At 42.4% G+C, this 26,377-nt stretch overlaps 1 protein-coding gene across 3 annotated transcripts in view; it reads left to right on the forward strand.

The window, feature by feature from the left end:
- SLC36A4 (solute carrier family 36 member 4) overlaps positions 1-25,889 on the forward strand; it is a 104,733-nt gene extending 78,844 nt beyond the window's left edge. For all 3 annotated transcript variants that reach the window (XM_085536488.1, XM_032442216.2, XM_085536484.1), the window contains exon 11: positions 21,897-25,889. In XM_085536488.1, the coding sequence (XP_085392614.1) occupies positions 21,897-22,204 (308 nt within the window). In that variant the 3' untranslated portion in view covers positions 22,205-25,889. The remainder of the gene's footprint in view (positions 1-21,896) is intronic.
- The last annotated feature ends 488 nt before the right edge of the window (positions 25,890-26,377 follow it).

Genomic DNA, 26,377 nt, shown 5'->3' on the forward strand with positions numbered 1-26,377 from the left:
TTGTCAGTGACTCTACCACCTCCCTGGGCAGTCCATTCCAGTGCCTGACCACCCTTTCTGAGAAGTAATACTTCCCACTGTCCAGCTTGAATCTCCCCTGCCGCAGCTTGAAACCATTCCCTCTGGTGCTATCACTAATGACACGAGAGAAGAGGCCGACCCCCAGCTCACTACAGCCTCCCTTCAGGAAGTTATAGAGAGCAATAAGGTCTCCCCTGAGCCTCCTCTTCTCCAGGCTGAACATTCCCAGCTCCTTCAGCCTCTCTCTCCTCATGAGGTCTGTGCTCCAGACCCCTCACCAGCTTTGTTGCTCTCCTTCGAACACATTCCAGGGCCTCAGTGTCTTTCTAGCAGTGACCGGCCCTAATAAGAGAGGTGCTCCAGGCCCTTGATCATCTTCATGGCCATCCGCTGGACTCTTTCCAGGAGGTCGCTGTCTTTTTTGTACCAGGGAGCCCAGAACTGGACGCAGTACTCCAGCTGAGTCCTGACCTGGGCAGAGTAGAGGGGGAGGATCACTTCCCTTCACCTGCTGGTCATGTACCTTTTAATGCACTGCAGGATCCCATTGGCCTCTGTGGGCATCAGGGCACAGTTCTGGCTCATGACCAACCTGTTGTCCGTGTGGACTGCCAGGTTTCTCATCACAGAGCTCCTCTCCAGCAGGTCATGTGCCAACCTGTAGCTGTGGATATATGTTCTGAGGTGCAAGAGTCCATTCTTGTTTTGGTTAGCCTCATGTAATAGAATCATGGAATCATAGAATGTCCTGGGTGGAAAAGGACCACAATGATCATCCAGTTTCAGCCCCCTGATATGTGCAGGGTCGCCAACCAAAAGATCAGGCTGTCCAGAGCCACTTCCAGCCTGGCCTTGAATGCCTCCAGGGATGGGGCATCCACAGTGTCCCTGGGCAACCTGTTCCAGTGCGTCACCACCCTCTGTGTGAAAAACTTCCTCCTAATATCTCACCTAAATCTCCCCTGTCTCAGTCTCAAACCATTCCCTCTTCTTCTGTCACTACCCAGCCTCATAAACAGTCCTTCCCCCTCCTGTTTATATGCTCCTCTCGTGTACTGGAAGGCCACAAAGTGGTCTCCACAGACCCTTCACCAAGCTCATCTGTTTCCTTAATCTTGCATTCCACTATCATACTTAGAAAACTAGTATGTTCTCCCTTAGCTCGTTGCTTCAGTTTTGTTGTTGGGCCCATCTCCGTACCTTTTCACCACCTCCCTTCCCCCTTTCCTGGTTCCTGGGTTCGTTTGTCCCTCTGCCCCATTAGTCACAGAACCGGGCTGCACTGGGCTGGAACCGTGACAGCGCCCCAGTGCCCCAGAGTCCCGTTCGACTGCCCACAGGCTTCTGGCAGCGACTTCATGGCTGCCGGCCTGAACTACCAGTCAGCAGTAATAATCAGAGGGACGAACCAGAGCAGGGAGTCTGAGCCGCCGCGCCTCAGGGCCTCCTTGCGTGTCCCAGCAGCTCTTGCTGTGGTGTTTTGTCGCCGTTGTCCCTTTCTGGGAAGGCTCCTTTGGTGTGAGCCTCCACTATGAAGCTGATGCGCACGGGATCTTGGCCAAACTGGCCCAGCTGTGGATTCCCAGTGTGCCCTGGATGCTTCCCAGCGCGCTGCGGGACTCACAGAACCTCCCCGTGTGCTCTGGGGGACGCTGCATTCCCTCAGTGGGACGTGGGCTCCTGCTCAGGATGTGCTCTCTCCCCCTGAGGCACGGCTGTCTGTGGGCACCTCAGAGCCACCGATGCCTCTTTTCCCCCGGCCCAGCGCCCTTCCTCCTCCCCAGGCGCGTGCCCCCAAACCCCGCACAGCAGCACTCTCCTGCAGCAATGCCTTTCGTGCTGCCGCTGTGCCGGACCCACTGCCACCACAATGACACAGGCTGCAGAGATGTTGATGTTGTTAATTAATAATTTTAATTTTAATTATAATTTAGAGATTAAGTTTAACGAAATTATAATTATAATGAAATTAGATGCCAGATGGTAAATGCAGGTGAAAATCTGGGAGAGGTTGTTGTTCACCCAGTGGAAGATGTTGTTGTTCACCAAGTGGAAGATGTCCCCATGGTTTGCTCCGTGCTTGATGTCTTAGCTTTCCCTGGTGTTTTCACAGTCTTAGCACGATTCTGCCGACTGCCTTCAGCAGCTTCCACGCACCCCAGAATTGTGCGAGTTCTATGCACATACAGCCTGTCCAGCTTTGCTTACAGACGCCGTAGTGGTGTTTCACGGTGTCGAGCAAGCTGGAGGCTTTCTGCTCGGTGTGTGGGGACTGCTGCTTTGGGCCCTCTGGAGCAGAATTCTCGCTGACCCTGTGCGGGACCAATCTGGGGTGTGGAAAAAGGCCAATCCAGAAGGGCCAGTTGCAGGCACGGCAATCAGCACTGATGGGCAGGCTCTCCTCAGGATGCACAAGTAGTTTGTCTCCATTCCCAGGACAGGTGGTTAGTCCAATCCGGCAGAGCCATCTGGAGATCAGACTCTTGGTCTCAACCGGGCTGTGCTCCTCAGGAATGGCGTGGTTTTTGTTCTTGTCCTCGGTCTTAGTGGGGCATGTGGTTACTCCAATCCAGCAGAGCCAGTTGGAGGTCTGGCTCTTGGTCTCAATGGGATGCTGCTCCTCTCGAAGCACCGGGTTGTTGTTCCTGTCCTCGATCTTGATCGGGCAGGTAGTTAGTCCAAGCCAGCAGCGCCAGATGGAAGTCTGGCTCTTGGTCTCAATGGGACTATTCTCCTCAGGAAGTACCTGGATTTTGTTCCTGTCCTCAATCTTGGTGGGGTATGTGGATAGTCCAAACCAGAAGCGCCAGTTGGATTTCCAGCTCTTGATCTCAACTGGGCTGTGCTCCTCTGGAAGGATCTGTTTGTTGTTGTCATCCTCAGTCTTGGTGGAGCAGGCAGTTAGGCCAAACCAGCAGACCCAGCTGGAGGTCTGGCTCTTGGTGTCAGCCGGTCTCTGCTCCTTTGGAAGGACCTGGTTGCTGTTCCTGTCCTCGATCTTGGTGGGGCAGGTAGTTAGCCCAAACCAGCAGAGCCAGCCAGGGGTCTGGCTCTTGGTTTGAACTGGACGCTGCTCCTCCCGTAGGACCTTGATTTTGTTCCCATCCTCGATCGTGGTGGGGCAGGTGGTTAGTCCAAACCAGCAGGCCCAGCTAGAGGTTTGACTCTTGGTCTCAACTGGGCTCTGCTCTTTGGGAAGCACCTGGTTGTTGTTCCCATCGTCGTCGATCTTGGTGGGACACGTGATCAGGCCAAACCTGCAGACCCACCTGGAGGTCTGGCTCTTGTTGTCAACCAGGCTCTGTTTCGCTGGAAGGACCTGGTTGCCGTTCCCGTCCTTGATCTTGGTGGGGCAGGTAGTTAGCCCAAGCCAGCAGAGCCAGCCAGAGGTCTGGCTCTTGATTTCAGCCGTAAGCTGTTCCTCTGGAAGGGCCTGATTGCTGTTCCCATCCTCGGTCTTGGTGGAGCAGGTGGTAAGGCCAAACCTGCAGAGCCAGCCAGAGGTCTGGCTCTTGGTTTCAGCCAGACGCTGCTCCTCCTGAAGGACCTGGTTAGTGTTCCTGTCCTTGATCTTGGTGGGACAGGCGGTTAGGCCAAACCAGCACAGCCAGCCAGAGGTCTGGCTGTCGGTCTCAATGGGGTGCTGCTCCTCGGGAAGGACCAGCTTTTTGTCCCAATTCCAGGCCCAGCTGGGATAGCTGAAAAAGCCAGTAATTGGAGACATGAAAGTAAGGGAGATGAGGAAGAGTCAGGCTGAGCTTCATCCTGTTCTCTCCCAAGGACCACTCTCAACACACAAATGGCTGTCACCAAGAGCAGAGCTCCAGCAGTGACCACCAGGACGGTGAGACCGCCTCACGTGTCTGAGCTGGGGGAGGCAGCCAACGTGACCTGGTAAAGACTGATGTCCTGCCCCGCACTGTGATGTCACAATGCCTTTCCCTGGGTGTGTGCACCCACGCACCCAGCTCAGGGCTGGAGACCCTACGCCCAAATCCCACCTCCCCGTTCCACCTCCCTTTTTTCCAATCCATCTGCACTCTGTGTAATTTTCACTATCAGTCGAGGCTATAGAGTTGTAGAATCATAGAATGGCCTTGGTGGAAAAGGACCACAACCATCATCCGTTTTCAACCCCCCAGCTATGTGCAGGGTCACCAGCCATCTGACCAGGCTGCCCCGAGCCACATCCAGCCTGGCCTTGAATGCCTCCAGGGATGGGGCATCCACAACCTCTTTGGGCAGCCTGTTCCAGCGCGTTACTACCCTCTGTTCAAAAATCCTTCTCCTACTATGTAACCTAATCCTTTCCTGTCTTAGTTTAAAAACATTTCCCCTTTTTCTGTCATTATCCACCCTTGTAAACAGACGTAAACAGAAGGTAGGTGCTCCTCTCCCATCCTTTTGACCCCTTCAGTCCAACAGCAGTGAACACTGAGATAATTTGCTGTAGTTATTTGTAGGAAAGAAAATAAAAGAATATATGATAACGTTAACCAAGAGATAGGATCCTTTGCTTACATCTCCCATAGCAGTGTCTGTATTTGACTTCTGCATGACCCAGATTCACAGAATTGTAGGGGCTGGAAGGGAGCTCTCCAGATGATTGAGTCCAGCCCACCTGCCAAAGCAGGCTCCCTAGACTAGGTTGCTCAGTTAGGCGTCCGGGCGGGTCTTGAACATCTCCAGACAAGGAGACTCCACAACCTACTTGTGCGGGAGTTCCAGTGCTCTGTCACCCTCACCTTGAAGACATTCTTGTGCACGTGTGTACAGAACTTCCTATTTTGGCCGTTTCCCAGTGTCCTATCACCACGCGCGGCTGAAAGGAGCTTGGCCACGTTCCTTTCATAGAATCACAGAATGACCCGGCTTGGAAGGGACCTCAAGGATCATGTAGTTCCAACCCCCCTGCCTAGCAGGGCCGCCAAACATACACCTTTACTAGATCAGGTTGCCCAGGGCCCTGTCCAACCTGGTCTTGAACACCTCCAAGGACGGGGCATCCACAACCTTCCTGGGCAGCCTGTTCCAGGGCCTAACCACTCTCCTAGTGAAGAACTTCCCCCTAACATCCAACCTAAATCTTCCCTCTTTTAACTTAAAACCATTTCCCCGTGTCCTGCTATTGTCAGCCCTTTCGAAGTGTTTACTCCCCTCCTGGGAGTAAGTTCCCTTCAGGCGGCAATGAGGTCACCCCGCAACCTTCTCTTCTCTAGGCTGAACAAGCCCAACTCCCTCAGCCTGTCCTCATAGGGGAGGTGCTCCAGCCCCCTGATCATCTTCGTGGCCCTCCTCTGGACCCTTTCCAAAATCTCCATGTCTTTTTTGTACTGAGGGCTCCACACCTGGACACAGTATGAAAGATGGGGCCTCACAAGAGCAGAGTAGAGAGGGACAATCACCTCCCTATCCCTGCTGACCACCCCTCTCTTGATGGAGCCCAGTATCCCATTTGCTTTCCAGGCTGCCAGAGCGCACTGCTGGCTCATGTTGAGTCTTTGGTCCATCAGGACCCCCAGGTCCTTCTCTGCCGAGCTGCTCTCAAGGACAACTCCTCCCAGCCTGTACAGGTGCCTGGGGTTCTTCCGGCCCAAGTGCAAAACCTTGCACTTTGCCGTGTTGAACCTCATTAGGTTCACCTGAGCCCAGCTTTCCAGCCTGTCGAGGTCCCTCTGAATGGCATCCGTTCCTTCCACCGTATCGACCACACCACTCAGCTTGGTGTCGTCAGCAAACTTGCTGAGGGTGCACTCAGTTCCCTCATCGATGTCATTAATAAAGATGTTAAAGAGCACCGGTCCCAGGACAGACCCTTGAGGGACACCGCTCGTTACCGGCCTCCACCTGGGCATTGAGCCCTGAGGTCCAACCTAAACCTTCCTTCCTTCAACCTAAAACCATTTCCCCTTGTCCTGCTGTTATCTACCTTTTTTTCTCTACTATAATTAAAAAGTGGGAATTGTACAGTAGTAAGTGGCCATTAATTAAAGGAAATAAATATGGTAGCAAGTGTTGAAGCAATTCTGGTTCAAAACCATGTTGTGCCATGAACTAAAGCACTCAGTAGGCTCAGGAGGGAGTTGTGCTGGGTGGTGTTTGGTATGGGACTTCAAGATGAAAGACTTTTGTTTTCTAGTGCAGATGTTTTGAAAAAGAGCTGATGTTTAGATAAAATGAAATCATTAATTACTGTCAAATCGTAATAATGGAGGGAAAAAAACTATGAAAGAACTGTAATCTGAGGATAAAGGATTCATTGTGGTAATAAGTCTTACTTATTAATGCCTTACTCCCTGTATTTGAACAGCAGTCAGCTAAAATGATACCTTTTTTTTCCTTTTCTTTTTTAACAGCAAATAATCCTCCTTTAATTTTGGTTTGGTTTGGTTTCTCTCTGTTACCCTTTCCCAGTATTTTGCAGCTCCATTATCCTTTTGGTGGCTTTCATTTCAAAAATTCTTGTGAACTCATTTAGTTTTAGCAGAAAACAATTTTTCACAGCGTGTACCAGTCTCTTTATGGATGCCAGTTTACAATAAATGAACAGAGGTAGCTTCTGTTTAAGAGCACTCAGTGAAATGAGCCTCCTTTTTGTTGTTGTTTTATTGTTTATTTATTTTAATTATTTCTTGGTATAGCAGAAGATGGAGTCTGAAAAAATTGCTTCATAAAGTATCAGGCATAAGTGTCCTTCCTAGGGCTGATTGATCTCTTATGTCCATACCTGTTCTCATTGTCGTGTTCTCATTGTTGCGCTGCTGAATCAAGCTGTAGTTCTTGCATTATCCCATGACTTTAAAGAATGGAAAGCTCCTTTGTTCCACTGACATCCATTACAAATGATCTTCCCTTTCTTATGAAGTTATGATCGTATCCTGGATGGCATCCAGTCAGCCCTGAGTGATGTGAGTTATTTGGTCAATTGGTCCTGCCCATAACTCCAACCCAGATGGAACTGGTAGAGACATGCAAGCTGGTCGGTAAGATGGAAGATGCAGAGCTGTGCCCTCTCCTACTGAGGAGGTAGCTCTGGAAAGATGAATGCTTTAGTTAATGCAGAGTTCAACACTGGATAAGAGTGGGTGCAAAACAATATCCAGCAAATGCTCATTCAGCAGTATTTGCTCTGGTGAATTCCTGTGACTGATTGTCAGTGAAGTCTAGCAAGTACTTAACTCATAGGAAGCCCTTATGATGTTATTATTTAATATACTTTTGAAAGTCACTTAGACACAATTGCAAGCTGTTTTCAGATACATGCACATATAGGGTGCTGTGCAGAGAGCCAAATGTATTGGGTTTTTCCTCTGATTTTTTTTTTCCTTTCAAAGTCAATACTATAGGCACATAAAAAGTAAACCTTTGAAGACTTACTGTAAAATATAAAGGTAGTGAAAGCATTTCTTGAAAATATTCAAGAGCTTTATCATTGTATGCTGAAAACAATTAGCAATAAAGGAAATACTCAGGAGCTTCAAAGTATAACTATCCTGTTAGTTTGTATACTGGCATCCTGGTGGTGCTTTTTCTTTTCAGTAGAAGTGAATCATTGCTTTGAATCCTTTCTTAAAACTTATTTCATAGCTGGAATTAGTCACTCCAGGCATTTTCTATCCCACTGCTTCAAATAAGCATAGGAGGTAAAATATTAATGATGCCTCGGCGTTATTCATGATCAGTGACTCGACGAGCTGATCCTTGCAACATGCTTTGGAGCATCTCTACTCTTCTATAAAGAAGTGGAGATGAAATGGCTTGGAAGTGGTAGTTTGTTGTTTATTCTTTATTGTCGTAGGTGCAAATGAGCAGTTTTGCAAGTTTTGTTTCATTTTCTCTACCCCCACCGTGTATAATGGCAAACAAAATTAACTTTGAACCTTGAGGTACACGTATGGGCCTGAGAATTAAATCCTCTGTGACTTAATTATAATGTCTTCACTAGCCTGCAGGAGAGTTAGGGCTTTGAAGATCTGTTGTCATCATAGAGGTATATTGCTTTAAGACGTCAGAACAGCCAGCATGAAACTACTGTTAATAAAATTATGAATAAATGTGTAGCATATTTTAATGGATTACATTCCTGAATGTTTTATTTTCTTTTTGTGTCATTTTCTTTTCTCTGCCTTAACAAAACATTGTAGCTCACCCTGAAAAGGAAGATGCTCGTGAATGGCTTTCTGATTGGCTCATGTGGATGTACGTGATAAATTCTTGCATAGATGGAAGGGATGGATGAGACTTTGTCATTGAAATAACTGGTGGAATCTGTGCACCAAGTGCCGTGCTGTGATCAAGGAAAGGACATAGTCCTTATGCGATTCAAGCAGAAGAAAGTCTTATTAATAACAATACACCAAAAAGATTAGGGAAAATCCGCTAGATAGGATTACAAAATGTACTTCATTATATACAGTGAATCATTAAGTGTGATAATGGTTAGAGATCTGATAATCTAAACCAACAAATGTTACTTGTCTGAGAAATGGGAGCTGGCAAGACTGGCTCATCTGAGATGTAGATATTGTGCTGGTCTTGGCAATATGAGAGAACATAAAGCAGCATCAGAGCAGCTTCAGAGTCTGCAAAGGACAAAAAACGTAGAGATGACAATTCAGAATCCTGGATCCACTCATAAGAAATGAGATTTTAGGTTCTTGAGTTTGTTACAGCACACATGAATATGTCTAATGGAAAAACCAATTCCTCTTTTGGGCTTCTTCTCCACTTGGCTAGGATCTCACAATAAGCAATGCAGTCCTACAGTATCACCATCAGAAATTTCCTGAATTGGTTTGGGATGTGGTTTTATTATAAACATTTTTCTCTGGCTGAAGAGAACTTCAAGGGTGCCTGTTCTGCGTTACATGCTGTAATAGTTAAATTGTGGCCAATGCCTGCATTCTGTGTCTACTTCAACATGGTAGTTTATGTTGATATTGAACTTTCGGGTTACAGTATTTCATAGGAGGAAAAAGTCTTGTTGTCTTTTTCTATTTCTTTATTATGCAGCTACGTAACTATGTACTACCTGATTTAGAGTTTATTTCATGATTTTATCTGAAATTTTGCATCTTTTAGATGCTTCTTGAGAACAAAATGGAGATTGACTCAGCAGTAACTGGTAGAGGAAAAGTAAGTGTGTGGTTGTTGTTGTTTTTCCCTTATGGGAAGTTAAATAACAATCATCTAAAGAGCTATAGGATAGACATCAGTACCATGCTTACCTCTCATTTCAGATGAGCTGTAACTGGAAGCATGCTCACTTGACTTGCCAGGTTCTTATGCCTTTATTTTAAACACTACCAGTAAGTACTACTTCTACTCTGAGTAACTGATACTTTCAAAGATGACAGCAGTGATTGTAATACTACCTGGAAATTAACAGATGGGATTGTAATACAGTAATATCTTGTGCTTGATATCTAATATTGCATTTTAACCTGTGGGAGTCGGTACTGCTCTACAAAATATATTTACACAGAATTGTTTTACCTCCATGTAAAAACATTATGAAAGTGTTATGTTTGAGTTTGGAATAAGAAGAAAACCATTTCTAAAGTAGAAAACATTTGAGGATAGCCAATGAGGATGTCTGATCATATAACAGGAGCTTGGTTATGTACTATGTGAGCATGTGAACAATTATGAGTAATGTTCTTTTATGTCAGAGTTCCAGCAGAAGTATTAAAGCTGTAACAGTTACTGCAATGATATTAAATTTTATTACTTTCATATTGTTTTTTATCTGTCAGTGTCAAAGTGCCTTACAAAGGAGCTCTTGCAGATAAAGAAGCCAGTGATGGGAGGGGAAGGGATAAGCCCAAGGCTACTAAATAGATCTGTGCAAGTGAAATGAGCTGAAACAGATTTTCTATGCATAGATTTAAAACTCTGTTTGTGAGAATGTGGTGCCTTCCTGCTGTATATGGAGATAGAAAATTCCAGGAGGTACAATCCCAAGTATTACAGCCGTAGGGGGTTTAGAACCTATTCAAGGAATCATAGGGGTCTGGTACTTTTACAGCGTTGAAAATCGCTTTCATTGACTAGTTATTTAGGCCAGTTTCATTACCTGTCTCCTGAGAGGCTGAATATTCATTCTCCTGTCAAGGTGCTTTCTGGTTCTTTGCTGCTTTTTCTTTCCTTCTCAGAGGAAAGAGTCAGCTCCTCTGTGTTGTTTCTGAGCAGCCTGACCATATCCTGTGCAGATCTGTTAAATCATTGGCACTTATGAGTACCTTCATCAGGTAGGATATTTAATTGATCACTGGACAATTTTTGCAGAGGGAGACTAATGATGGTTTAAATTTTAAAACTGAAAAAAAACCCCAAAAACCTTCAAACAGTCTTTTCTATCAAACACAGTACTATTTTTAACATGTTTCACCTACTCTGTTTATTAAATGAATTCGTGATGAAGGAACAGTTTCCTCAAATACCATTGCCAAGAAGAATTCTATATAAAATTTCTAACATTTGGGTCTTTCTGCCCACACTGAGGCTTCTGAGGCCAGTTACTCCAAATGAGTGGTTTCTGAAGCTTATCCTTTAAAGGGAGAGCAGGTGATGGAGCAAAGTTGGTGTCATCGGTTCAGAATAATGCCCTTGGGACTTGTTCTTCTCATGAGTATTAGCAGATCAAGTAGGAGGTGGCAAGGTGTATCTGTAAAAAAATATGGGTTTTTTGGTTTTTTTTGCTCAGGGTTCTGTGGAGGGAAAATTTAGGTTGGATGTCAGGGGGAAATTCTTTACCATGAGAGTGGGGAGGTGCTGGAATAGGCTGCCCAGAGTGGCTGTGGATGCCCCATGCTTGGAGGTGTTCAAAGCCAGGCTGGATGGGGCCCTAGGCAGCCTAATCTAGTATTGAATGTGGAGGTTGGCGGCCCTTCTTGTGGTAGGCGATACAGTTGGATGATCCTTGATGTCCCTTCCAACCCAGGTCATTCTGTGTGAGGGACCAGTACCATATTCTTAATGTCTGAAAATTGAGGTTACTCATTTGCTTATGCCATTCATATCTTCATTTCTGGGACAATTTTTTTCTCTTAGCTCCCACTGTATAATGCTTAAAGCAATGGTGCAGGATGTTTTCGAGGTACCATTATATATCATAATGTGGTTGAGACTGGAATATGAGAGTAGTAAAGTGAAAAGGATTTGACTTCTCTATTCTCTGGCTTTAACTTTTAAACAGACTAGAGTAGGGGAAACAAAAAAAAAATGGTAGTGGGTGAAAAACAAGGTAAAGTAAATGAGAAGATGAATACTGTTGCTAGGTGCTATTAACAGAAAATTTCTTGACATAAAGACTTCCCACACTTATACAGTGACCACTGTAGGCAGGAAAGTTAACAGCCTCATTCTTAAGTAAGACACCTATTTAAAATGTATGTTTGTTTGCTAATCTTGAGAAGAGCAGAAAATATCTTCAATTCAGAAAGCTGATTCCTCAGAAGTCGCAATGAAATTTTTATAGGTAGGTTATTCATATTGTGACAGCAGTCACAGGTTTCAAAACGTTTTCTTTCCTCTAGAAATGTTGAAATGAAGCTTGATTTTAGAAATGCTGAAGAAAAGTCAAGAAATTGTCTGGTAAAGCATCAGTAAATCAGCAATTTTGAATAAAACAGCTTGAATATAATCATATGAATCAGCAGTAAAATTATGGGTTTTTTTGCAAACTTCTTTGGGTGATTTAATTAATGGTATTTGTAATGTCTAGAAAAAAGGATTTGAAAGATAATTTTGTAGGTGAAAATTATCCATTCAATTAAAAGTACAAAGTTTTAGAGTTTAGGCATTAAAGTAAAGTGGAAAGTTTTTCATAAGTCTCAGTGGATTTATATTTCACCCTATCGTTCTGATTTTCAAGCTCCAAAATTGAGTTAATGCGTATTTTGTCTTTGAAAAGTTGTGGCAATTAACAGGCCCTGTGTTCATTAAAAGTGGAGGAAGTTGTCATAAACAGGAAGAATTCAGGATTAAAATGTGGTGTGAGTGCATTCGATTCAGCTTTATGAAATATACAGCTGAAAAATATATAGGTAAATAGAACATTTTTTAGATTTTTTATCCCATGTTACTGCCAAGCAGTTCCCTGAAGAGGTCAAAATCTGCTCGACTGAAGTCCAGAGTAGCAAGCTTGGTGTGCACCCTATTCAATGCCCTAAGGATCTTGAACTCTACTATTTCATGGTCAGGGCAGCTAAGGCTGCCCTTGAGCTTCATGTTACTACCAGCCCTTCTTCATTGGTGAGGACAAGGTCCGTCATGGCACCTTTTCTCATGGGATCCTGTACTGCTTGGAAGAGGAAGCTATCATCGATACATTCCATGAACCTCTTTGATTTTTGGTGCCCTTCTGTGTTGTTCTTCCAGCATATACCAGGGTGGTTGAAGTCACCCATGAGATCCATGTTTTGTGAATGTGAAACTGCTCCTATATGTTTATAGAGGGCCTCATCCACTCAGTCTTCCTGATCAGCTGGTTGTTGATGTAGAGGGCAACACCTGCTCCCCTGCCTGTCTTCCCTGAGGACTTTATACCTGTCCATTCCTACATTCTAGTCATGAGAGCCATCCTTCCACGTCTCAGTGATGCCAGTAGGCACATACACACCTGTTTCTCTTCTTGATTGTTCTCCATGTTCTATGTGTCAGCATACAGGTATTTGAATTGGGTTCCCATTGAGGCTGATTTACCAATTCGAGTTATCCTCCATCTTAGGATCCTGCACCTTAGGTGTTGACTTAATGGCCTGTGATCCAATTCTAGGCCCAGGGCATCCATTACTATCAAAACCTCAAAGTGGGATGACGTTTCTGTCTGCTGGGAAGGGAATTAAATAAGTCATTATCAGTTTTTTAGGCATTTTCTTCTCAAATAATAATGATACTGTGAAAAAACAGAGGAGTCTCTGTGCCTGGCTTTTGAAGTAAAGAAGGACATGATTTTGTGACAAAGATAATAACTGTCACATCAGAGTGTTGATAATATATTTGAAGATTTAAATACATGTTTCTTTTATGTGGTATGATACATTTTCTCTTTCTTTATTCTATTTTAATGCTATGTTTTCTATTTGTAATATTATGAAATGGGGAAAGCAAAGGATCCAGAATTAGTTGCTGATTACTAAAAGAGAACAAACCACACAAATGAACTCTGGTTTATTCTATTCTGTTCTGATAATAACTGGAAGATGATAAAGATGGGAGAGGAGAGGAAAGGAAGGAAGCATTAAAAAATCCATAGGAAACAGCAAGACTCAGGAAGATATGAATGGTTGGTAGGTGACTCTGATCCCAGCCCATTTTTATGGGCATATGCTCAAGGTTTGCCAGGCCTCTGGAGAGCAGTGTTTGTATTTCCTCAGAGAAAAGAATAACTACACTCCTAAATGCATGTGAAGTAATTCTAGATCAGTATTTTGTTATAGCAACTTTCTATTAGGGTCTAAACAAATCATTATGTATACGTATATACATATAAAAAGAAATTTCCAACTGTTACTAAAATTGAGTTGCTTAAGGCAACTGGAAATTCATTGTGAAACAGAAATGAAGCTTACCTCTCTTTACACGAGGGACCTGTTTAGATATGCACAGCCTCTGTTAGAAAGGCTAAGCCTAGGAAGGGGAAACTCCATTTGCCTTAACTCCATTTGCCTTACTGCTATCAGGAAACTGGCAGTTATTTGATCACTCCTTTCTGTTGGAGATTTAGCTGTATGAATTAGCAATGAGAAGGGACACCTTTATCAGATAGATAAGATTCTGGCTGTGCCTTTGCAGGCATTGCTTGGTACAGAGGCATCTGCAAATAAAGGAGTGCCTCTACTTTTGGCCAGTTTTTACAATGGGTAGGTGATCAGAGTGGTAATTTTGACTTTTTCCGTGAATTGCTGTTCTTACTGAAAACCCTAATGAGAACTTCTCTTCAAACTAGTTCATAGAGGTGAAATTCATCTCACCACACTTTGGCCATCTAAAAGTCAGGTAGTGCCTTCAAGTGCCTAGAAGCAGCTACTCATCCTCAAGGTATTAAAAATCTCTCTGAAGCATCACTGATAAAGTACTGCCTTTAATCCAGCTTTGAATTGTGATTAAAAATCAGTAATTTAAATGAGTTTGGATTTAAATGTGATGTCAGCCTACACCCAGCACTGATGGAAGGATGTTGGCTGGTTTGTGCCAAGACCCCTCAATGCAACTCATCGTGTCCTGTGGACCTTTATGGCTTGATTTCTCTCAGGTGAGATTTGATCCCCATCTTCGTGTCAGCTAAGCTTTGGCTCTCCTGACACTATCCAGACAGAATCATAGAGTCATAGAATCACAAGATTGGAAAGGACCTACAAGATCATCCAATCCAGCCGTCCTCCCATCACCAAGACTACCACAAACCACTAAACCAGATCTCATAGCTCCTCATCCAGATGCCTCTTGAACACTTGCCAGGGATGTCCACTCCACCACCTCCCTGGGCAGCCATTCCACCTCCCTTCTCTGAGAGAAAAAGCTTTCCCTTATGTCTAATCTCTTCTGGTACAATTTGCAGCGATTTCCTTGGGTCCTGTTTGTTGCCCAGGAGAAGAGGTCAAGCCTATCCTCATCACAACCTCCCTTCAAGAAGTTATAGAGCGCAATGAGGTCTCCCCTGAGCCTCATCTTCTGCAGGCTAAACAATCCCAGCTCCCTTTTGTCATATTTCCAGAGCAGAATCACCTTCTTCTGCAGCTTATTGAATACTGCACTGGGAGGATGCTACAGTAATCTTTTATATAATAATTTTTTAATCCTTTAATAGTTAGTGGAGAAGATATTTAGCAAAACTGTTACAATTCTTGGCATTCTGATGGATCTACTTCTGACAAAAAGACAATAGCATAATTTTTTTTAATCCTGATCATCTGTTCCTTTTGTCATCATTAACAAAGGAATATAAGATTTGATTATAATGGGGCGTGAAGACTGAATGATAAATGTACGTAGTGTTAACCATTCACAAAGGTGTCTGTGGCAATGTTTCCCCCTCTCTTTTATGTATTTAGCAAGCAAAGTATAGTAGTTTCAGTTTATAAGTAGATTTAATTATGGGTTTTTTTCCTCACTTTGTGTAGTAATAAAGAGATATGCAATATTTTTTTCGTTTGTTTTTGAAGGTTAAGGTAAGAAAAACTGCCATTCATACAAATTGATTTTACCTTATTACTGCCCAGGTCTTACATTTGGCCTAAGCTGGCAAAGTAGCTATGTATGACTGCCTTCTCCCCTGTGATGCAGCCTGATATATATAGCACAGCAAAGAGAAAGACTGGGGAATAGGGAGTGATGGCAGCATGTGAAGGTAAATATGACTTTCCAGCACTGTTGGAAACTGCATGACTGACTTCTCCAGGCTTTGCCACTGTGCCAGCTCTTTTCTTCACCTTTTCTTCCTGTGGCAAAAACAGTCTTGTCCTTGAATGAGTGACATTCATTTCTGCTTGCACTGTTGGGAGCCCTTCAGCTGTCTCAGAACAGGAATTTGTTTTAAAAGACTGAACCAGAGGGGACAGTTAAATTGCAAACTCATTTCAGATGCCTGAAAGAGAGTGATTGGCAGTGGGAACAGTGTCAATACTGTAATGGCTGGGATCATCCATTTGGAGATCAATATTAATGTTTTGCCGCATGCTTTGTGCTCATTTGTTGGATCTGGCTGCATATTGTAGTTGTATAAACTATTGTAGCATAGTATGTCTGAACAGATTTGTAAGTATCAGTAGCAAAGCTGGAATAAATTTGCTGCTGAGACAAATGAATAAATATGGCATTTCAAATGTGACCATCTCACCAGATGCCATTTGTGAGCCCACAGATTGTACTTAATGGAATGTTGAAATTCATTTGCAGATAAATCAGTGTGCTGTGCCAAGCACCTGTGCACATTAGCTTTAGGAAGGTCACTAAGTTGGAGCTTCATCCAGAGGGTCTCACTGCCTAGTTTGCTTTCCACACTGGACTCCAAGAAAGGTGCTTTCTGGAAGCATGAATTCTGACGGTCTGATGAGGAGGACACAACTCTATGTGAACAGGGTCATAAGGCAGAGAGGAGCATTAAGTACTGCAGTGTTTTACTAGGAGTGAGCAAGTTGCTATAGGTAGGTGAGTTGAAGGGGGGAGTTCCCTTATGTAGACTTATGACTGCCACTCCTCCTTGTCCCTGTAAATCTGCTTACACAGCCTCCTCCTGCATGTGGCAGTTGTGGCACCAATTCCTGCTTAAGTTAAGTGTAAATCTTGAAGCCTGAATGAATTACATGCTTAAATGCTGGGGCTGTATAAAGTGCAGACATAAATTACTAACCACTTATAACAGCTTCAAAATCCGTGCTGCAAAATGCTATGAAGAATGAATTTGATTCCACATCTCCAAGATGTGGACATGGAGGGCTCCAGGGAAGGAACAGAGCTATCTGTGCACTGAGTAGGGCTCAGCTGCTGGCTGGTGAAGTGCCTGTGGTTACCTCTTGTGAAGGGCGAAGTTACTTAACCTGACCCTGACCGACACTAGTCCTTCCCACTAGTGTAGGCCAAAGTGAGTTGTGGTGTGAGGGCAGATGGAAGGCTGGATGTGAAGTAACATCTGTGGCCCAAAGCATGCAGAATGCTACAGGCGGATCATGGTGAATGTTTTTCACTCCAGAGGGACCAGAGCCAAACCACACGGTGTGTGTGGTTCTCCTGCATGCTGTCTGTGAAAGTACAGTTACCTTGTAAGATGACTGTCATTTATTTTCTCATTTGTTTTGTTGGATTTTGGTTTTGAGATTGAACTGCTATTTAAAAGTAGTCATTTAAAGCAGTTGGGTTAAGAAAATGAATTTTCATATGTTTGAAAATTGGATCTAGATTTTAAAAGCAATCATCTTCTGTTTGTGTCTAGTGGTCTTTTGATGTTTCAAAGGACAGTTGAAACAAGCAGCACCTCAAACCCTATGTTATTCAGCATTTGTAGACAGAAGAAAACCCACTCTAATTCACAATTATGCTTCCAGGTTCTTCATCTGGAATCTTTTTTCCTTTATCCACCAATGTGTAGATTTTCTTCCTGCATATGTGCAAAGCTCTGTAATTCATTCACAAATGCTCTTAACGAATTATTTGCATTAGACAGTTTGGCTTCAGATTAATAATAAGCTTCTGCTTTGTCCTGTATTCTTTTGTATATTTATATGAAAACACAGTTTTACAAGCTGCTACTGTGGAACTCCCAAGGAAGGCATTCTCAGTTTTGGTGAGCAGAAGTTTGGATACTAGCAGAGAAAGGAAAAATTGGGCTGGCATTTCAAGGGTAATTTTGTCTGCAGACAGAGTTCTTTGGCAAAAGTTCCATTGCAGGCATCTTTTCCTCCTTGAAGGAACTCGATCTTGACACATTATAGGCATCTGTCTCAGTTAAAAATACAGTTTTGGTTTTATGCTTTGAGAAAGCTGTTAAATCCAATTGTCTTTACAATGTATGTCAGGCATCCATTCCTAATCCATCAGTCCTCCAGTCTACTGATTGGATCTTGGAAAAGTGGTAGTAAAGAGATGGCAGAACTGCTTTTTTTCTCCTTGGTGATTTAATCAAAATTACGTCAGCATATAAAGTCTGTCGAGCAGCGAAGTTCTGATTCTTTAACAGGGAGAGAAATTTATAAGAGAAGTCCTATAAAACGAACAGAATAAAATTAAGGCTATCTTTCCACTGGCTTGATATGTCCTTTAAGGAATGGAAATGCTCTGTACTGTTTCTGCTGTTTCCCAATGCCCCGAATGGTACAAGTGTGCTACTACTACATGGTTGACACATTTTGGAGAATTAGTTTGTTTTTATGATTAGATGGCAGTTTAAAGTAGAAGCAACATGCATCTCTTTGTTCCAAACCCCCTTTCATTCAACATTTTGACTGTTGGCCAAAAGGTAAGTCTGACAGGTATAGTGAAGGACTTTATTATTCAGAGGGGATTCCCACAGCCTCCAAAACAGAAAATTTCCTGGCTGTTCATAAAGGTTCAGAATTTCCTCTTGACTTTGTACTTTTAAACCGTTATAGCTAGAAAAATCAGGCTTTGTGCTTTCTGAAATGCCTCCTGTTTACTTCTACTGGAAATAAGGAGAAGAAGCTGCCCCCATTTTTCTTTATTTGGCAGATAATAAAAGTGGCATTTCCCTTGGATTGTTAGAGAATAGATAAGAGTGTAATTAAAACCTTGAAATGTGTTTCCAAAACTTCCTCCCACAGCAGTATCCAGTTTAATACAAATCCGTATGAGCCAAATAAACATTTGACAAGATCCAAGCCAACAAGCAGAATTTTGCTTTTCTGTGATCTGAAACAAACTGAAATTTTGTTTTTTTCCAATTGATGAATACTAATAATATTATCATTATTTTTAACAAAGCAGAAGATTTCAAGCCAAACTGTGACCTATAAATTCATGAGTATCTTCCTGTCACAGGTTACCTAGATTTACCTTTGCCCGTGACAGGGGGAAGCCACCCCGTAGGGCCCTCCAGGCCCGGAAAGGAAGGGAAAAAAGGGGAATGGGATAAAAACAGCAGCAATCTAAGGAGGAAAACTTATTTTACTAAATATGATATCGGAATACAAGATAACACAATATAATATAATATAATTGAGGCTAATAAATCGGATGAAACAGAGAGAGAGTCCCAGAAAACCGAGAGGCCTACTGTGAACTCTAGGCGACACGGCTGGAACGCTTCCCACTCCTCGAGAAGTTCGAGAGAGAGAGCACTCCAGCCTGGGAGCGAGATTATATAGCGTCCTGGTCCCGTGACTTATCCCTGACCATGTTGTTCTCTGGGATATGTAGTCTTCTTCTGTGAACTGCATATTCAATAAAATTATCCATGTTTTACATGATGTTATGATGTGGAATACTGATAGCAAAATTACAAAACCATGATACTTCCAAATTCTGAACACATGTAGACTTGAAAGAAGTCTATTACAGAAATTGACAGTCTGTTTTTGATGAATACACTTTCTACATCTATTAAATTGGCAGGATAATAAATGTTCAGCCCTCTCTTCTGCTTCAGGAGAACACGTTCAGTTTATTCATTACCTAGGATTTTTCCAGTCATTGCAGATGCACTTCAGCTGCAGTTTACACTTGCTTACCTGTTGTGACTTGCTGTGCAAGCATCGACGATAGACTGTGGTTCTAGTCTGAGAGCTCAGTCTGTGTTGTGTGGGCACTCACAATACCTGCTTTTGTGGCCTGGACAGAGTTAGTGAGTCATATTCTCATTAAGGTTGGAAAAGACCTCTGGGATAATCTAGTCCAACCATCACCACCGTGACTACTAAACCATGCCCCTGAGTGCCAGATCTACATGTTATGGCCATAAAAATGATAGAGGTTGGTACTTGGTGACTTCTATTAATTTTGGTGTAATTCCTTTCTCATGCTATTCAGCTTTGTCCTAGATAGTATGTGACATGTTGTCACGGGGTTCTCTCTAGAGCTCACTCCGGGACAGTGGGTACAAACCCGGGGCAGCAGGAACAAAAGCCCCCCCCCCCCTTTTTTTTTCTCTAGCGGCAATGCGGCGCGGCCCGGCGCGGCCCGGCCACGTGCGTTTAGGGAGACGGGGAAGGGAAGGGAGATTGCGATTAGGTCTAACAAAAAATGAGGGAGAAAAAAAGGTGATCTGAGAACGAATGGCAGTTTAATAACCCAATAACGCTAAACAACAACAAGAGAGTCTCAACAAAGAGAATACCAAGTCCCCAATCTCACCAATGGAGCTGTGGAAGGCAGGAAGCTCTGACCACGTTATCTCCTCGCAGGGAGCCGGTCCAGCAACGCCGTCCCCTTCCTCACTTCCCTTCCGGTGCCCCTCCCCACATGCCCATTAAGGCAGTTCACAGAAAAAAAACTTGTCCCCTTTACTCCCATTATTAGCATGGTGTTCTGATGTGGAATACCAACACCAACCAAATTGCAAAACCATAACACATGTGACATTTCCAGTCTGTAATGTCATATGCATGCAGTGGAAGAATGCGTTTGGCATTGGGTATATCCATCATAATGGTGGAATAAAAACTTTGGCTCATCCATTCTTGAGGGTCGTGTCTTTCCTAAGGTTTCCCAAATTACATTTCTGTCTCTTCGCAACCTTCCTCTGGTGATTTTGAGTCTCTCAGACCTCTGTAGAATCACAAAGTGTAAATAAGCTATAATAATGGCAGGGTAGAATCATTCATAGTGAATATATTTATCTTTCAAACAGGATGGGCTGGAGATTCCTTTATCCCTGTTCAGTCTTAAGCCAACCCTCCTTTTGATGCAGTATCTCTGTGCTTAGGGTTTTTATTAAAATGCATAGCAAATGGTGCTGGTAGCAGCAGGTAACTGTTGTGTTTTGGAAGTTAATTTTGATTGTGTCTTCACCAGACAGGACCGAACTCCTTCTGCTTTGCTCATTTTAAATTGGAAGTACAGAGAGATTTGATACAGCAAAGGGAAAGCTCTTGGCAGGATGAATGGGGTGACATGATGTACCACATTGGGAGCCAACACAGTTGTTACTGTGCTGCAGTATGTGCACATACTAATCTGTGTCTCTGCTGGCATGAGTGTATTTGCCAGTGCAGATTTCTTCAAGTTCCATATTTTCAATGGAGAATATTAGCACTAACATAATTTGACTATGTTGCCTTTCATAACCAGATGTCTGAATTTGAGGCAGTTGGTGGCAATCAGCCCACAGGGAAGAAACTCTGCAAGTGGAAAGTTCAAACTGGGAAATTAGGAAGCTGATAAGCACATTGTTTTTCATCCTTGTGTGTTACATGAGGATTTCCTTCCTGCTTGTTCCATTTGTTTATTGCCATAAATATTATTTACAGGATATTTAGTTGGTGGGATGCGTTCACAGAGGGGAAAAAAAGCCATTTACAATGTATGGCATCATACTGGAACCTGCACTCAAGTGGCCTTGGAAAGCTGGCTTCTAACAGAACTGAAAATGTCGCATGACAAACTGGCATATCTCAGTTCATACTTGGGTATCTTTCCTAGCATTGCTGGCCAAAGTGGTTCTGCTCCTTCTGTAAGGCTGGACACTGTTCCCAGGAACACTCCAGCTTCTTGGTGAGACTGGCCATGCCATCCTAGCATGCGTACTGGGCCTTGTCTTTGGACTCAGCTCTTGGTGGGACTGAGTTCTCATTCAGCTAACTGGGCAACTGCTTCTTTTTTTTTACACACAATGTGGTGGTATAGACCAAGATTCTTCAACAGACAGGCCTGTAGATAAGTGATGGAAATGTCTGTGAGACTGCCAAGTGGCCAGCAGCTTTTGTGCTCGTTTTGAAGAACTTTGCATCATTTTATATATCAATAATAGCATATTTTTGTTTACTGTCCTCTGTGTAGCATCCAACATCCCCTTCCACTGTTCTGCCTGAACTTTTATCTTTTAGCTTAAAAAGAAACCCGTGAAATAAAAAGCTCAAAATGTCTCTGTGCAGTTTCATATATCTCACGGCTGTGTGATTAGCAGGCCAAGTTTACTCACCCTGTAAGTATAACAGAATTTTAACCTAAAGCTGTGCCAGCTCATGCGGAAATTCAAAATTGAAACTGAGTGTCACATATGATCATGAAAACGTACCTTACTCACAAATGTAAGTAATGATCTATGCAGCGCCTGCCAATCTTATCTGGATAAAATAGTGAGTGATTAAAGGTTTCTAAAGGCATGAATCACTGCGTTATCTGTTTATCGTGATTGTTTCTGTCTCTTCTTTTCTCATGAGGATGTTGAATCTGCAGCCAATATTGTTCTCTTTACGTTCTAGGTGCTGTAGCGGTTCTGATCCCTCGTCTAGACCTGGTGATCTCTTTGGTTGGAGCTGTCAGCAGTAGCACTCTGGCTCTGATTCTGCCACCTCTGGTTGAAATCCTCACTTTCTACAAGGAAAACCTACATCTGTGGACAATACTTAAAGACATTTCTATAGCTGTCTTTGGAGTGGTTGGATTTTTAACAGGGACATACGTGGCAATTGAAGAAATCATTTACCCTGCATCCACAGTTCTAGCTAACACAACTGAGAGCTTCTCTGCTGTTTTAAGCACTACAGACTTGGTGGTTGGTTTAAAGTAGGAATGTGATGCTGTGAACTGCTTCGTTCCTTATTGAGAATCCAGGATGGATGGCAGGCCTACATGTGGGATAAATTCAAAGGGATTTTAAATGAATCCATGAAAAATCACATGTAGGCCTCTGTTCTTTCTCTCATTATTTCAGGTTTACTACCTGAGTTAACCCCTTTGTTCTCAGCCTTCTCTGCTCATCTCATTAAAAACTGAATTGGTCAGGATTTAAGATATATATATGGATGTAGGAAAGAAATATGAAATTAGATTATTTGCAAGACAGAGGAATAGTTTTCCTAAAGAAGTCAAAATGCTTTCCTCCTCAGAGAGGTGGAAGTCTGTCCATTCATCATATCTAGATGCAAAGCATAGGCACTACTGTTTTCTCTCCAGCCCTGTTTTAAGGGCTTAGGTGGGAGTTAAATGATGCATTGACCTGCTCTTGACTGTCTCCAGTAGGGTCACCCCCATGAGCCAGAGACACTGTTTTTTTATTTCCATTCAGAGGACTTTGATACTTGCTTTGGAGAAGCTTTGGGGTGGTTACAGTTGTGTGGCTGTGGTTTCTGGGAGCTGGTTTGTCTTAATCTTAGGGCACTGTGCAGAATGACAGCAGCTCTCATTCCCTCTTTTCACATTGGCTCCAACCGGAAGGACTAATCCCTCCTAGAATAGGCTGGAGGAACAGCATGCCCACTGCTGCTGGTGAGCTGTGTGACAGTTGGGTAAAGACATTTTTTCATGCTGACCATATGAACACTTAAGGTGAAAAATGGACAAGGCTGACAGAGAAGCAAGGCTTAGAGGTAAAGGTAGGATTCTTTGTTAGATTGAAAGAGACAGTGATGTGTGCTCTTTCCATCCTGTGTGATCTGTTACCATGAGGTGCTCAGCATGGTTACGTCCAGGCTCCATGAAAATGGCATTCATGGAACTCTCCAGAACCATAGAGGTTTGACTGCTTAAAGCAGCTGTAGGTTTCAGAAAGGATGAGACACTGCTTTCTAGAATGGAGCTTCTGCCATCTTTTCACACAAATAATATATGGATTATTTGTAAAAGGACTTAAAATTCATAGCACTGTGAAGGGGGCACAGAGAGTATCTGCTTTGGAGCCCATTCTGCCTGCCTGCAGGTTGTCTGAAGATGTTCGTTATCATCTCAGAACTTGCTTTCTAATACAGCATGGAGAGGTACAGCTTATATGGGACACAAGGTACGCATGTGAAAATAGGAATTTTTTAAGAAAGTAAGTATTTATTTCTTCTGGAGTTTGACTGAAATGTTACAATATGTTGTTTAGCAGAGCAATATCACTTTCTTTAATGATGCAAAAACATTCAACACCACAAATAATGAAGTAAGTAGTTTATTTTTGTATATTTTTGTAACTGCTGCCCTAACGTTTTTTTATACCATTATTTTGCTCTTAATTACAACTCTTGAAATGTATAAAACTATATATATGTATTTTCCTTTACATCTTGCTAGAAGTCTATCCATTATATTTCTATTGGAAGATAATTATTTTTGCATTCTGCCTTAAATAGAATCGAACATGCCCTTCACTGATTTTTGATTCTTATCTCCATTTTGGAAGAAGAAAAAGAACATGTTATTAAGTTGGTAATTGGGTAGAAATGAGTTTTGTCCAGCCTGCCTGCATACAGAGTCCTCAACTGAAATCCTGCTTTTCAGGGCTCATATTTGACTTTCTGGCTCACATTGCACAGATGAAATTCAGGCCAAATGCCAAAGCATTGTATTTTGGGTCTTGTTTCCTTAAAATCACTCCATGTTTTGTAAAACTACAGAACTATTTTTATCACAGTCTTTCTTTTTGTGAGGAAATTCCTTCTCTAAAAGATGTACTTCATTATAACATTCCTCTGTGAAATATGGTATGATAAAACCTCTCCATTCATACAGGTTAACATAAGAATATATATAATATTTGGTTGTCCTTGGTATCTGTCTTGGAAATCTACCACTTGGTAATCTACCATTTGGCATTAGAGAGATAAAATATTACAGTCCCAGGTGCATCTATATTTATACTTTCTGAATTGTTCTCCAGTCATCTACCATGTAGTGACTGTATTGGAGCACTTTCTTCTCCATGCTTATAAAGACATTTCTGTTAGGAATTTCTGCATGTGGTTTGAGCTGCCTGTATTTGTTCAAGCAATAGTTCTGAGCAATGCTCTTATTTTCCATTTAGTACTGACAAGGTTAAATACTTGGCAGGCACTTTAAAGGCACAAGTCTCAATGGGTTTAATGCTATAGTGTTAACTTTTTGTGTGAAAGTGTTGCCGAGGAGCAAACACAGGTAATTATCAGAGGGGCATAAAGTAGCTTCAGCTTCATCTCTTTAAGGCTTTTTGGTCTTTAAGCTGTTTGAAAAGACATCAAAGCTAAATGTCTCTGTGCTTGGTAATAAATCTGTTGTAAACCATACACTACATAACAATAGACTATTTCTGTGTGGCAAGTTTCACTTGATATAAATACTCCAACCGGAACCTGTTTCAGTAGGATTGTTAAAATTTAAATGAAAGTTATTTTTTCTCGTTAGTTTTGTGTGTTTGGAGAATGGTCGAGTCCATTTGTATCATCTCTTCCGCAGTGGCTTGTCCCATTGATGTGTCTCAGCTCTGAGAAAGCCACGGTACAGCAGATCTTGACCAGCTCCGAGTCTGTTGGTACTTTTTGACTGGTGCAAGTGAATACTGACGCAAAGATTTGCTGAGCTCGGTAGGTGGCCATGATACCCTGGTGAATGCAGCCATGTTTTGAAACCAGTATCACCTGTTAGAAGCGTGGTAGGTTTGAAGAATCTAATCTGAGCTGTTGAACTTTGGATAACCTGGTCCAAATGCAGGTTTCACTGCCTCACCGTGGATCCCTTAGTAAAGACTTACTGACGTTGACTGGCCAGATATGAAGTAGTGTTTTTATGCAGTGGGTCAGTGTTGCTGTGTCTAATGGTGTTTTATCTTTCGAACCTTTAAAATGTTTGTTGATATATTTTACACAGCGTTTCTCCTACAGTGTAGGATTTTTATGGCTTTAACACTCGCACAGAGCATTTGTGTGGCCTGTTCTTTCAAATAGAAAGATTGAAGGATTGGAATATCTTGCTTTGGATGCCACTAAAATTTTTGTTAGTACAACTAAAATAGAACTACTCTGTCTGAATAACAAGAGCGAATAATAAGATGCTGTGAAACATTGCCAAAGACTTAAAAGATGGGAAATCTGACAGAAGGCTCTTGTGAATTACAAGGGTGTTCACTTAGCTTTTAAAGTACTGTAATATAAATTTCAAGTTAAGATGGGGGGAGTGAAATTCCAAATTTAGTGGTTACGGTTTACATTAATATATATTTAAGAAGGAAGTGTACTTGAGCTTAAGCTAATTTAAGCAGAAAAATGTGGTTGGTTTATGTTCTCAAGAAGGAACAGAAAGCTGTATTTATATACTGTACATGCAGTTACATTTAACAATATGATATTGTCAACTGTTTCAATGTAATTTAATTATTAGCTTCATTGTAAGGACCTGAATAATTTTCTTGTCTGTAACTTTTCATCCTGAAATTCTGGGCAAGGAAAGGGGTGGCTTTGCCTGATGTTCTGTAACTTAAATCTTCTGCATCAATAAAGACTACAATAATATCTTCCTCCTAACTCACTGTTATCCTGCCTATCCCTGCAGGACATCACTAGAAGAAACAGATACCTTAATTCAATATCTACATTTGTTTTTATTTTGAACTTATCCAGGGAGTGCAAACTAGTCGGCTTGGAACTGTCAGATATGCTCTGGAGCTGAAGGTTCATTGATAAGAAATCTCACTTCAAAGTAAGTAATATGGGCGCTACTGAAATATCCCCCTTCTGCTCCAAGGTTATTCATGAGGGCACACTTACACGTACAGTTAGATTTCAGAGGTGCTTTATTAAGTGAAATAAGTTCAAAATGTAGAAAGTTAGTTAAGGTATTGGCCTTGGTGAAGCATTGGGGTTTGAATAATTATGATGGAGGAAATTGATGTGAAAGTTCTTTGCTTTCTAACTAAAACTGAAATTACTAGTTGGAAACAAAAACAGTGGTATAGGCTTTAATGTGCTCTGCAATTATCAGATATCAATTTGGAGAGATGACTTGCAATGTT

Source organism: Coturnix japonica, chromosome 1 (assembly GCF_054131305.1).
Source record: "Coturnix japonica strain WE chromosome 1, WE-NBRP24, whole genome shotgun sequence".
Taxonomy (NCBI): domain Eukaryota; kingdom Metazoa; phylum Chordata; class Aves; order Galliformes; family Phasianidae; genus Coturnix; species Coturnix japonica.